Consider the following 13,624-nt stretch of genomic DNA (forward strand, 5'->3'; position numbering starts at 1 on the left):
ACTATTGTTTCCAAGCAGCAGTTTCTGTTTTGTCTTTCATCTAGAGGATTGACAGGGCTTTGGCTATGAGAAAGGGAGAGAATGGATCTTTATGGTTGTCAACAACAAAAACAACAACAAAGAAATCCACAGCTTATATAGTCTGCTACAACAAGAGTCCAGAAGTATTCATTTTAAGATGTCCATGAAAATAAAGTCAAACAGATAGTGAATTTTTAGTTTTGTAAAATGGCAGAAAACTCTTCTTAACAGCATGACAAGTCAGAAAAGCAAGGATTTGCTTAAAAATATTTTATCAGAGACTCCTCAGATTACAGGAACTAAAGAACAGAAGTAGAAATTGGTTAAACATTAATAAAAGAAGTTTTGTCTTCCGCTCATATAGCAGGAAAAATCATCATGCTTTGAACATTTGTTTCAATAAAGGGATTTATTAACTAAGTAAAAAAGCACTTCAAAAGTACAGCTTTAAGAAATAAGCACCTGCAATTTATTTTTAATGCTAGATAATGGCTTAGAATCGATGCAATTCACTTTGGACATGGACCTAAATAAGAGAAATACAAAAATTTATATTTGGCAAATAATCAAGCTAGGGACATAAAAAAAGGAATATAAGTAAACCAAAATCCAGGGGAAGGAGTTAGATACAAAGAACCAGTAGGTAAGATTAAGGAAATAAATTTTTCTATGTCCACCAAATATTTAAGAATAAGCAAGGTAACTGATAGCAGGCCTAGGACCGACTTTACCGAGGTGCTCTTGATAATCTTTGTTTATATTTTGTTTTTTAACCTCTTCAGAAAGAGACCATGCTGGGGAATAGTTATGTTTTCAGGTTCAGTAAGCAAAACGGCTTTCTCTGCTCAAAGAGTAGAAATTGCTGCTCATCCTACCTCTTCCCTTGAAGACTAAGGAACATCCCAGATATGGCCTCAGAGACTACATGCCCGGCCCTGTGTGCCTCATGGAGAACATGGAGGGGCAGCTAGTGGTCAAGCAGGAAGCCCTGCAGATCCTGTCGGCCATCACGCAGCCCATGGTGGTGGTGGCCATCGTGGGCTTCTGCAGCACAGGCAAATCCTACCTGATGAACCAGCTGGCTGGGAAGAAAAAGGGTGAGTGCCACCAACAGAGCTCTGCTGAGCCCTCTGTCCACCACACTATGGGCGTCCAGCATGGGGATGGAGGGGAAAAAGACAGTGCCAAGGAGGGACAGTGAAAACCAGTGTTTGGGCCACACCTGGGTCTTTTAACTTGGGGAGATAAAGGGAAGGTTTCTGTCCCTGACATATAACTTTTTAAAAATGTTGATCTTAATGTCTTTCAGGGAGAAACACAATATATTCCCCTAATACAGAATGAGATCAATGAAATAATTTCCATATGCATAATTATTATTATTATTATTATTTATATATGACAGCAGAATGCATTACAATTCTTATTACACATACAGAGCACAATTTTTCATATCTCTGATTGTAGACAAAGTATATTCACACCAATTCCTGTCTTCATACGTGTACTTTGGATAATAAGATGGTCCATATGCATAATTATAAACTTTTAAAAATTTACTTGCATATTATTATAAAAACCATAAAAATTTTCCACTTACAGAATTTGACTTTATTTCCCCATTTCTCTATTGTAATGAAGATTGTATTTTCTGCTGTTTTCTTATCTTGCTTTCCTTAAACCCTAACTGAATCATCAAGAAAATACACGAATTCTAGATCCCCTTCTCTGTGACGACCCCTGCACTCCCCTCTGCAGGCTTCTCTGTGGGCTCCATGGTGCAGTCTCACACCAAGGGAATCTGGATGTGGTGTGTGCCTCAACCTGAGAAGCCAGGCCACACCTTAGTTCTGCTGGACACCGAAGGCCTGGGTGATGTAGAGAAGGTAAGGACAGAAGATTCTTTTATGATTAAACTCCTTATCACTGAACATGTTTTGTACAAGCAGTTTTTCATTTTGTTTTTATAAATTTGTACTTTTACTTGACTATATTGCCCCTCATTTTTTTGTTTATATTTTCAATAGTGTTTGGAAGCCTGAAGTGAGAAAATATACCTAAAATGCAGAATGAGTATTAGAACTACATTGATGTTTTTGCTTAGTAGTTCCCAGGTATATAAAAATGGTGCAAATAAACTCACTTTACAAGATTATATGGTTAGTAGTGGGCACAGGATGAGATGAACTTCTGTTCAAATCAGGGCTCTGGCACTTTTTGCTTTCTGACCATGACAGAAGAGTGAGTCTCCCTAAATTTTTTATATTCTTTTTGGTCTTATCCAACTCATCATAGGAAAAGTAGACACATGGATCCTTTTTTACTGCATGGGTCTTCTCTAGTTATATTCTAATAAGTATTTAGCAACAAGTTCACAGAAGAAAATGAATTGGATTTGTACAACTTGACCATTCCATAAAGATTCCTATCATAATTAATTACAAGCTACTCAAGCGAAGTCACTAAACTCAGACTTGAGAAGAGATGTACACAGTTGACTCTCATGAGCTGGTTTTTACAACTAACCAAACTTTCTCTTGAATGTCCACTGTTTGTTTTTTATGTTTTGATTTTTACATTTGATTTACCTACCAAGATGCAAAGATAGTAATCCAAAACTTCAGCTTCAGTTTCCTTACAAAATGGAGATATTAATTATGAGTTCATCCCACAGCATTAAAATTAGATAAGATCAGTAATGTGAACTCCCTTGTGGATAATAATTATTTGATAAAATAGATATATGTATTGTTCACATAGGCTGATTTTGTTTTAGTACCCGGAAAACCTTGATTTTAACTATTCTGGTTACCCCATTGACTATTAATTTTGCAATTATCTATCAGTGGCTATAAGTGGGACTCTGGAGTTAGAAATGTATGCTTTAGGGTAAAATTATCAATGAGAAAACTATGGAAGTTCATGTGTTTGATCACTTGTGTTTTCCCTGCTTAACACTTGTATATCAGAATCTTATTTTCAATGATAGTTCATTTGGAAATGCCATTTGACATGACTTAAATTTGTTTGACTTCTAGGGTGATGATAAGAATGATACCCAGATCTTTGCTCTGGTAATCCTTCTGAGCAGCACCTTTGTATACAATACCATGAACAAAATTGACCAGGGGGCTATTGACCTACTGCAGTATCCTTGTGAGGTTCAGGATGGCACCAAAGCCACAGAGAACACCATTCATCAGCTGCAAGTCTGTGAAACTTTGTAAATCCCCCAAATGAAAATGGGTAGACACTGGATGTACAGTCAAGAGCCCTCATATTCACTGATGATGAAATGTTGATTTGTTAGTTGCCAAATGCAAAATGCAGGTTTAGGAAACATGAAATCAAATATAGGCTTAGATGCTGTGCTATTTCTTCTACTTTTCCTTAATCATCTCAGCAATGTGACAGAACTGACAGATATACTCAGGGCAAGGACATTGCCTGACAATGGAGTGAAAGATGCTGATGACATTGGAAACTTCTTTCCAGACTTGGTGTGGACTCTAAGAGACTTCTACCTAAGCCTGGAAAGAGATGGACAACTCATGACAGCAGATGAATACCTGGAGAATTCACTGAAGATGAAGAAAGGTAAATAAATGCTTTGGTTTTGGAAAGAAGAAGGAAAGTAACCCAAGAAATGATCTCTTTTGGGTAGAAGGCTAAATGTATAATTTTCCCTATTTATCCACCTAGCTGTTTTAAAAAATAAATAATGAATATTATTAATTTCAAATGAAGTAATATGTTTAATATCAAAATTTATTACTCCCTTGTTTTTGGGAAAAATTCTTTCCTTTTTTCTTTCCCCTGATTAGTTATCCTTAATATTTTTCTAACGGTATATGATGACATAATAAGTTGAGTAACACCAGGGAAAGGGCATATATTTGAGGAGAATAGATTAAAGTGAATGTAAATTCTAAAGAAAATAAATACTGTTTTTTCTTCTCCAGGTAGTGATCAAAGAACTCAAAGTTTCAATTTGCCTCGTCTGTGTATTCAGAAGTTCTTTCCAACAAAGAAGTGCTTTGTCTTTGACTCACCCACTCACCAGAAGAAGGTCTCCCAGCTAGAGACACTGAAGGAGGATGAGCTGAGTTTTCAGTTTGTGCAACGAATGGCAGAATTCTCTTCCCACATCTTCAACAAGTCCAAGATCAAGACACTTCCAGGAGGCATCAAGGTCAATGGGCCTTGTGAGTATCTCTTTAAGGATTTCCCTTCTATTCAACATAATTATTAACATGTAAGAAGGTCCTTGGGTCAACATTGCATTAACAATTACCAGTGTGCAAATCATATGCACCACGTTTGCAAAAGCTATAGTGAATACAAAAAGTATTTCTAGTATTTGTTTTAGTAATGCCTATAAGCTTACATGAAATAGGAACATGATGAAGTTAGATATTTTATCTTTCAGTCTTCCCCTGTTCATTTAGATTACTCCCTGTAGGTTGGCAGCATTTGTTCAACAAATAAATTAGATGCCTGTGGTGTGTCACAATTTTGGTAGATATAGTGACACATACCTGTTCCCTGTGAAAATGGAACTTGCTTGCTACAAGTATTGAACTAAGGTCCAGTATCGAACTAGACCCTCTAAAGATATCCGGTCAGACTTCTTGCTCTACCTTTACCTAACAACTTCAGGTTTCATAACTTTGTAAATGATTGTTGCATTATTGAGGGAAGTAGAGAACAAATGAAAAAGAAGGAAAACCAGGAAGTTCCAACACAGAATAAGGGACAATTGGTCTAAATTGTATAATTTGCTTCTTTTCAGAGAATGGTATCTATCATACTTAATATGATAACTTAAATACTTAAAAAAATGAGAGAAGAGGAAATTTTGAAGAAAATGGAAATCCAAGGCAGAGGGAAATAAAAGGAGGATTAAAGAGGCAAAAAAATCCAATCACATGAATGTGCATGATTTTATAAGATCATCTGCTTATTTCTCTATGGAGAAGGATTAAAATCATACAATCATATATCTTGGGGCTGGGGTTGTGGCTCAGCAGTAGAGCGCTTGCCTAGCATGTGTGTCGCCCTAGGTTTGATTCTCAGAACCACATACAAATAAGTAGAAAAAAAATATCAACAACTAATAAAAATATTTTTTTAAATCATACAATCATATATCCAGACATTTCCCCTATTTTCTTCTTTAGCCCCTATTTCTTTTCCCAAAGAAGGAAACACCTGTCTTCTTAATCTCACAATTTCCTAAAGAAAGTTATCTACTGGTCAGAAAGTTGTTGAATAAATGTTTTCAGAATTAATTGACATTAGTTAATCAATTAGTCAATTGTTTCATTGACTTTTTATGCAAATAACACCAGGATCTCTTCCTCTGTGCAGGTTTAGAGAACCTGGTGCTGACCTATGTCAATGCTATCAGAAGTGGAGATCTGTCCTGCATGGAGAACGCAGTCCTGACCCTGGCCCAGAGAGAGAATGCAGCTGCAATAAAAAGGGCACTTGCCCACTATGACCAGCTGATGGGCCAGAAGGTGCAGCTGCCCACAGAGACCCTCCAGGAGCTACTGGACCTGCACAGAGCCAGTGAGAGAGAGGCCATAGAAATCTTCAAAAAGAACTGTTTCAAGGATGAGGACCAAAGTTTCCAGAAGGAATTAGAGGTAATTGTGTGTTTTATTCTAATTCATGTGCTTTAGGGTTAACAGAAGGAAAAATATTACTGTGAATAACACAATAAGACTTTTTTTAAGAAAAACAATTCCTATTAGACTAGAAAATAATGATATTTGCCTATGTGTACATATGGTCACTTTTCATTTGTAAACAAAATGTAAATACCTGGGCCCTTTAGGGTCTGAAGTTTTCCTCTATGCACACAGCTCCACTTTACCATGTTACACTCAAGAGCTAAATTTGAATTGATTTCATTCCTTTAAAACATTGTATTTACAGGGGATAATATTGCCCAAATATATTGTTGTATTCTTTGCATGTTTAAATACATAAAACAAATCCCATCATTATATACAACTACAATGAACCAATAAAAATGTGAAAAGAAAAAAATAATTGTATTTACAAAGTCATGTTTTATCTTTTTATTAAGCAGAGAGAATTGTCATTTGGATCTGCTAAAGTATGAGCTATCTAGGATTAATAGAGGAAGTTGACGTCATTCCAGCTAATTATTCAATTCTACTTCTTGAAGGTAGAAAAATACTGAAACTAAAAATGCTGAAAAAGAGTAGGCTGCATTTAAAATGAGGATTTAAGTTTAGAGGTCTGTGGACATAAGATCACATCTAAAGCAGAAATGCAAGAGAGGGGTTTCAGGAAATTTTATACCCAAAAATAAATGCCATATTTTATAGACTATCATTCTTGTAACTATTTCAGATTTGCTGGGAAGGGTATAGTCTTGCTTATATTCTCTGAAGTTTCTTAAATAAATAGAGAATCTCTTTAAAAATAAATTTCAGAAAGACTGAGGTGTTGCTAATATCTCCGTGGGTTCTTTCCCTTTGAAGACCCTACTAGATGCAAAGCAGAATGACATTTGTAAGCAGAATGAGAAAGCCTCTTCTGATTGTTGCTCAGCTTTACTTCAGGATATTTTTGGTCCTCTGGAAGAAGCAGTGAAGCAGGGACTTTACTCTAAGCCAGGAGGCCATAATCTCTACCTTCAGAAGACAAAGGAGCTAATGACAAAGTATCATCAACAGCCCAGGAAAGGAATACAGGTATTTCCCAGGATTCTATCTATTAATTATGTAAAATGCTGAGGTGCCTGTTTAAAAAACCCATTGAGGACAGGACGTGCACATAGGAACAGAGGTGCAGTTTATGTCTCTGCCTCTGAGTTACTCTGTAACTGAATGAGCATGCCTGGGAATTATGTACCTGGTGTTGGTATTTTAGCACAGGATGTGGGTGTGCTAATGATAGCTGTGGAATTAAACTGAACCATCACCATAATCACCAGAATTCTATTGCAAACATGAGTACTGACTGCAACAAAGGGACCATTTTTGGCTATACAGAACAGAATTCCAATTATTGTAACTTATTTAAGAAAAACTATAATTGGTTTATATATCTAAAATCAAAAGTTTTTAATATGAATACTTTCTAGAGTTCAAACAGTATCCTCAGTTGTCTTCCTTTCCTTTTCCTTTCCAACCCCTGTTTCATTATTCTGCTCCATTTTCCTGATAATTGGCTTCATTTTCAAATAGACTTGCCCACATGACAACCAATAAGATACAACTGAATAAAAGTTCAATTCCTCTTAGTGCCTCAATCCTCCGGGAACAGAACATGTCTTTCCCAGCATCCTTACCAGTCTTTAAAACACTCAACTTGCAGTATTTTTCCTTCTGTGAAGGAGTTCTTTTCATCAAGTGGCCTTGGGTGCTCTGATAGGCCCAGCTAGGTTCTGAACCTCACCTGTGGAGAGGCTTGATGGATATCTCCATCAGGTGCAGGCAGAATGCCTTCTAAGAGGAAAAGATGATTGATAGAACAAGAAATATAATTATATCACATCGATAAACACAATTTCCTGGATCTTACTCTGTGTTTTGGGGGTTCCTAGGCTGAGGAAGCTCTACAAAAGTATTTAAAGTCCAAAGAGTCTGTGTGTAACGCTGTTCTACAGACAGACCAGGCTCTCACAGCCAAGGAAAAGGAGATGGAAGGTGAGAAGAGAACAGAAGTAATGCAAGAAAGACAAGAAATGTCCAGAAATTTGAAATTCATGTATCCTGACCTAGCTGAGATTATTCACCTAGAGCAAGACGGACAAAGAGGCTTCTTGTCCCCACAGGTGGTATCTGAGTATGGCAGGATCAGTTGCAGTATGGTTATCTGGAAGGAAAAACAACGGCAGGAATTTTCTGTGTGGGTTGGAACAATAAGGAATGAGAATGGGAGGCCCTAAGGAGCGATAGAGCTGTCCTAGAAGGTTTATCTTTTTCCTTGTTCTCCTCAGAGGCACGTGTGAAAGCAGAGGCTGCCAAGGCTGAAGCAGAAAGTGCAGAGGTGATTCGTAGGCAGATGCAGCAAAGGATGGAGGAGAAGGAGAGACTCCATCAGCAGCAAATAAGACAAATGGAAATAGAAATAGCAAACATTTTGGCACAGCAACACAGGAATTCGGCACATCTGCTCCAGGTATTGAATCAGTTGTTTCAGCCTAGGGTTGTGTTTCTGTCTTTTCTCTATAAGGATGAGAGCATGAAACAGTGAGGGGAGATGAAGAGTACTAGGGTGGTTCGGGGCAGGAACTGTGGAATCAGAATGCTGGATGTGCATCCAAGCTCCACTGTTACCAAATACATGGTGTAAGCAAGTTATCTATGTCCTCTGTGCCCGTTTTCCTTTTGCATAGAATATAAATGGGGGTTAGACATATTTGTGAAGTTATTGTGATAAGCAAGTACATTAATATTTGGATTTAGAATGGTGAGTGGAGTAGAATAAGAATATAAATTATTAAATCTATAGCAAGGCATTTCTGTCCCACAGTGATTAGCCTTTTCTGTTAATTTGTTAATGAAAATCCTTTGTCCTGATTATACCTGTTACATCAATTTCATCTTGCATTTTGTCTTTGCTGTTGTCCTTGCCTAGGTCATCTCTGGTTCTTATGGCCTTGAACTTACAGTGCTTGTTTCACCAAGTCCTGTAGTTTATCATCACTCAATAAGCAGGAGTTCTTCTCTCCCAAGCACTGTTCAAAGCCCTCTGCATGCATTCTCTCATCTAATCTATTTGCTGTGAAGCAGAGCTGTTGTGTCCCCAGTTTTATATGAGGTTAGCGATGCCCCGAGGAGATAACTAAATGTGAGTATCTCACACCCTTGTGAGGCATTGAAACTGCCTTTCCCATTAGTGGTATCCTCAGTGTTGCTGCTCCCTAGATTCTTTGGCGAATTCCTGTGGGAACACCTCATAAGATAGACAACATCCCGATATTTTCCCTGGCTTACCATGGAATCTGTGGATATTTGGGGATTATAGCTCTTTTCTGAAAGGCATTATGGGCAAACTCTGGTGTTTGATCCCCTCATTCTTTTCTTGTACTTCTCCCTCCATAGTTCAGTGACCTGGACCATTTCCTTCATCTAAGGCTCAGACCTCGCCTGACTGCACATCACCTAGATATTCTGTTTTTGAGTCAGTTTCTTCTCTTACAAACACGGTTCATATTTTCCTAAAGATGGAAAAGAGGATTGAAGTCAAGTTGTGACTAAGATTACTCAAGGAAACTGGGTAGCGTAGGTGAAAAGCGAGCCTTGGGATGGTATTCTACAGACCCCAACATTCCAGGGACTGGATGTTTCTGGAACTAGAGAGAGAGGAATGTGACTAACTATAGAAGTAGCATGGACCTACCTGAGTGGAAAAGAAAAATATGGAAATGTCTATTGTTTCTGCTCATTAAAGGTAGTAAGGACAAGTCAGTGGTGTAGGCAATCAGAATGAGGCTGACCTTGCTTATTGCTAAGTTTTATTGTTTTTATTTATTACTTCTCAGGAAAGGGGTGACATGATCCCTGAAGCTCGAATCACCAGGTTTCATGATCAGATCCAGCATCTCCACCGTGCTAGTGATTCATGTATCATACTCTAACGTACTGAAAACATCAGAGCTTCCTCTTCCTATTTCTTTTCACTGAAGATGAGAAACTAGAAAATGTGGGACAATGAACATTTAAACAATCCCAAAGCCTTTTGCCTAATCTTTCATTTTGTCTCTAGGTATGACAAGTTACCTAGGTGATGTTATGCACAGTCAAATGGAAATTGTTCTAGGTTTTGGCCTCTGTTCAGCATCACTCTTGCTGCTGGCCCAGTGCTAGATGCCATCAAAAGGAGGCCCCAGTGGTAAAGTTAAAACAATGTGCCCTTCTCAACTGGGTGAAGGCTGCTCTTCTATGAGCAATGGTGAAAATCATCAGCATTGTTAGTTGACCTCTGCATGGAGAAATTCCAAGCTTAAAGCAAATAATGTTATGATGAGATGGACATCTCTAGAGGATGAAAGGAAATACTACTTTGAAATTGTGTCATGTGCTTAAGGGCTAAAGAGAAAGCCTTTTCCTTTGCATTCATCCTCACCTGAGTTAGTTCATAACTCAGAGAATTTTATAATAGAAAACATTGGTCTTAATATTTATGTATTATTTAAAATCCTTTAGACCTCATAAATAATAGGCATAAGTAATGTGTAATGTGCCCAAATTCTGATGATGCTCATTTAGTTTTATACTTTCTATATGTGAAAGTTAAATCATCATAACCTTTGCAGTCTTTTGTGAGAGCCTGTTGATTATTTAAAAATATTGATTAAATGAATGTATCTTTAATACATAGTTTTAACTATAAAATATTATTAAGCCATAAATATATTATGGTTTTAACTCTTTTTAAAAATGTTTCACAGTAGTTAAATTCTATGGGGAAAGCTTTTAAATTTCCATCAGGAGATTAGGAATTTCTTTAAAACTAGAATTAAAATACAATTTGCTATGTCTTTCTATTTGTTTTGTTTAACTCCAATAAAAGTTTTAAAAATTGTAGGAATACACCACAAAGTTGTTTCTTTATCCCTTATAACTACTTAATTATGTAAAGAATTTCCAGTGCGGAGATATTAGAAGTGCATCACTTATTTTTTAGTTGCTCAAAATGTGTTTTACTTATATACAAAAGAAAAGCACATTAGTGTTAATATCTGTACTTCTTCTTCTGTTCTTTGAGATTTTTATTTTTCTAAACTTCTTGTATCAGCAAAGGTCTGCTCAGCTATGTTTCTAGACTTGACCTCTACTCTATAAGGTACCAGCACACTGGCTGAGCATTTGTTTAGCAATACTCTATAGGAAACTTTGTGAGCTATGCAGACCACAAAACAGAAAATAACATATATTTTACACCTGAGGAAATGGCATAGTTGGAAAGAACAACTTTCTATATCATTACTACTCATCTTCAACACACTTTTAAACCTGGGTCATACCATATTTAATCTGCTTATCCAAAGTTCCCACCATTTATACTGTTAGTCTAGACCACACTACAAATAATCTGTCATCTAGCTCACTAACACTTCTCTAGTATCTCCCCACCAAATAAGAGGTCTTCCCCTTAGAAAACTCTAGAGGAGCAAGTTGCTTCCACCAGTGGTCCACAAACTTTCCTTCCCACCAGCATCCTTGGCTCCCATGTGTCCCCACATACTCTGTCACCTTGAATAGAACTGTGTCATTGGATACAAAATGACAAGAAAAGGCACTGAAAGATGAACAGGGACAGTTTTTTAGAACTACTAAGACTAGACTATGTATTTCTGACCCCACTGATCTTATTATCATGAAATTAAATGATTAAATCATTTAAGTATAATGAAAAGTGAGGAAATAGATTCTCTCCTGGAGTTTTCATATGAATCACAAACTTGCTAATGCCTGAGATTAGCCTCGCAGACTTCTGATTTCCAGAATTGTAGGGTATAAGCTTGTATTTTTTAAAATATTATTTTAGTTGTAGATGGATATGATACCGTTTTTATTTTTTATTTTTATGTGATGCTAAGGATCTAACCCAGTGCATCACCTATGCAAGGCAAGGGCCCTACCATTAAGCCACAACCCCGGCCCTTGCTCTTTTTCTTTCTTTCTTTCTTTCTTTCTTTCTTTCTTTCTTTCTTTCTTTCTTTCTTTCTTTCTTTCTTTCTTTTTGTAACATATTTATTTTTATTTTTTGTAGTTGTAGATGGATACAGTACTTTTATTTTATTTATGTATCTTAATGTGATGCTAAGGATCGAACTCAGGGTCTCACAAGTGCTAGGCAAGTGCTCTACCACTGAGCTACAACACCAGCCCTTTCTAGCATATTTTAAGAGATAATTTTACTGAGCGTCCTGAGTAAATGTTTATTTCCAACATTTCTCAAGTTCTATGTTGTCATATAATAGAAGCTTCTATACCACATGTGCCATTTTCTCTGAGCATTTTAATTTATTATTACTGAAATGTTTTTTAGAAACTCAGATCTCACTATTATTGTTTTGAGTCACTTAGTTGGTGGTTGATTGTTACAACAGCAATAGTAAACATGTACAACTTCTTTATTTCTTAGCATCGTAAGTAGTTTGTAATAGCAGCTAGTATTTTTTCAGGATTCACGATGTGCCAGTTGTGGTCCCTGTAATAACACATCTATTGCTCACAAAATCCTATGAACATGAAGTATTGCTTTATTGTAATTATCATTACTTAAAACATTTTTATTTTTATTAGTGGGACTATTATTAAAGTTATTAAATTTAAGGCACTGAAGATAATTATGTCATCTCAAGGCAATACCACAGGAGCCTTTTGAATCTGGACCCCACATTAATAACCATTTTGATATTGTCTTTCTTGTCATGCTTAATAAAATAATAGTAAATAATATGTTAAAATTTAGAGAGAATTACTGAAAGAATGAAAACCAAAAGCACAGTGTGAAAACAACATAAAAGTACTCAACACAAAAAGCAGATACATTGTTAAAAATAAAGGTTAAAAATGTGATAATGACTCTTGAATGTATTGATCACCAATGGAACAGAATAGAAAGTCCAAAATAAACTCTATAGGAAGTATGGAGAATAAAGGTGGACTTCTAAATAGAAAGAGACAACTGCATGGCAAACTTAGAAAGAGACCAAATCAGAACCAGATCTTACATTCTACACTGAAACAACAACAACAAAAAAGTTTAAAGTGTAACAATATAAACTGTATTTAAGAAAACCAAGGTTATATTCTTTATGAACCTATAGGAGAGGGCCTTTCTATGAGCCAAAAGTATCTTGAAACTTCTCTTGATCCTATATCTCAATCAGTTATAACACAATCCCTTGATCCTTTTCAAAGCAAGATTCTGACGAATTATATCCCCTTCTCTGTTTTTCAAAATTATGAAATATGACACATTCAGAGGAGTACATCAAATATAAAGCATATAAATTACAAAAATCACACCCCAGAAACATAAATTGAGCATTGCTAAAACCCCAAGGAGTGTATTTCAACCTCTGACTACCCTACTAGAGACAACCATTATCACAACTTTTGAATTCCTCGTGGATTATATCATATACAAATGATGTCTGAAATAATGTAAGTTAGTTTGACCTTCTTTCTAGATAAATCAGATCTTATTGCATGTCTTCTTTTGTACTTTGCTTCATTTCCAAAAAGATATCAATAAGATTCTTCTATTTCATTGTGTAGTTGGAAATATATATATTGTATATAATAAAATGACTTTGTTTATTATACTATTGATAAATATATAAATTCTCAGGTTTACCTTTTCTGAAATATAAATCAGTTGATTTTGAAATGTGTATGTGTGTGTGTGTGTGTGTGTGTGTATACATGCACAATTCCCTTGTGTAACGCCCCTAGGAATGGACTTCCTAGGTTAGAGGAAGTGAATCTTGTCCTTCTACATAAGGTTAGCCATGACCTCAGAGTCTTTCTTGCATAATATGATGGTTTCCACACCAAAATTGCTCACATTTTGAAGTACAGGGGCTGTACTGTATATGGTA

General features: G+C 36.2%; 1 protein-coding gene across 1 annotated transcript; it reads left to right on the top strand.

The window, feature by feature from the left end:
• Window positions 1-946: 946 nt before the first annotated feature.
• Window positions 947-8,259, top strand: LOC308656515 (guanylate-binding protein 5-like; the record flags this gene model as incomplete). Its single annotated transcript, XM_081307692.1, has 9 exons — window positions 947-1,118; window positions 1,780-1,907; window positions 3,060-3,169; window positions 3,425-3,618; window positions 3,984-4,226; window positions 5,392-5,672; window positions 6,540-6,752; window positions 7,607-7,709; window positions 8,003-8,259. The coding sequence occupies 9 exons, from the start codon at window positions 947-949 to the stop codon at window positions 8,257-8,259; spliced, it is 1,701 nt and encodes a 566-aa protein (XP_081163818.1).
• Window positions 8,260-13,624: the final 5,365 nt, after the last annotated feature.

Source organism: Spermophilus citellus (genome assembly GCF_964194105.1).
Source record: "Spermophilus citellus genome assembly, chromosome: 9".
NCBI classification, from domain to species: domain Eukaryota; kingdom Metazoa; phylum Chordata; class Mammalia; order Rodentia; family Sciuridae; genus Spermophilus; species Spermophilus citellus.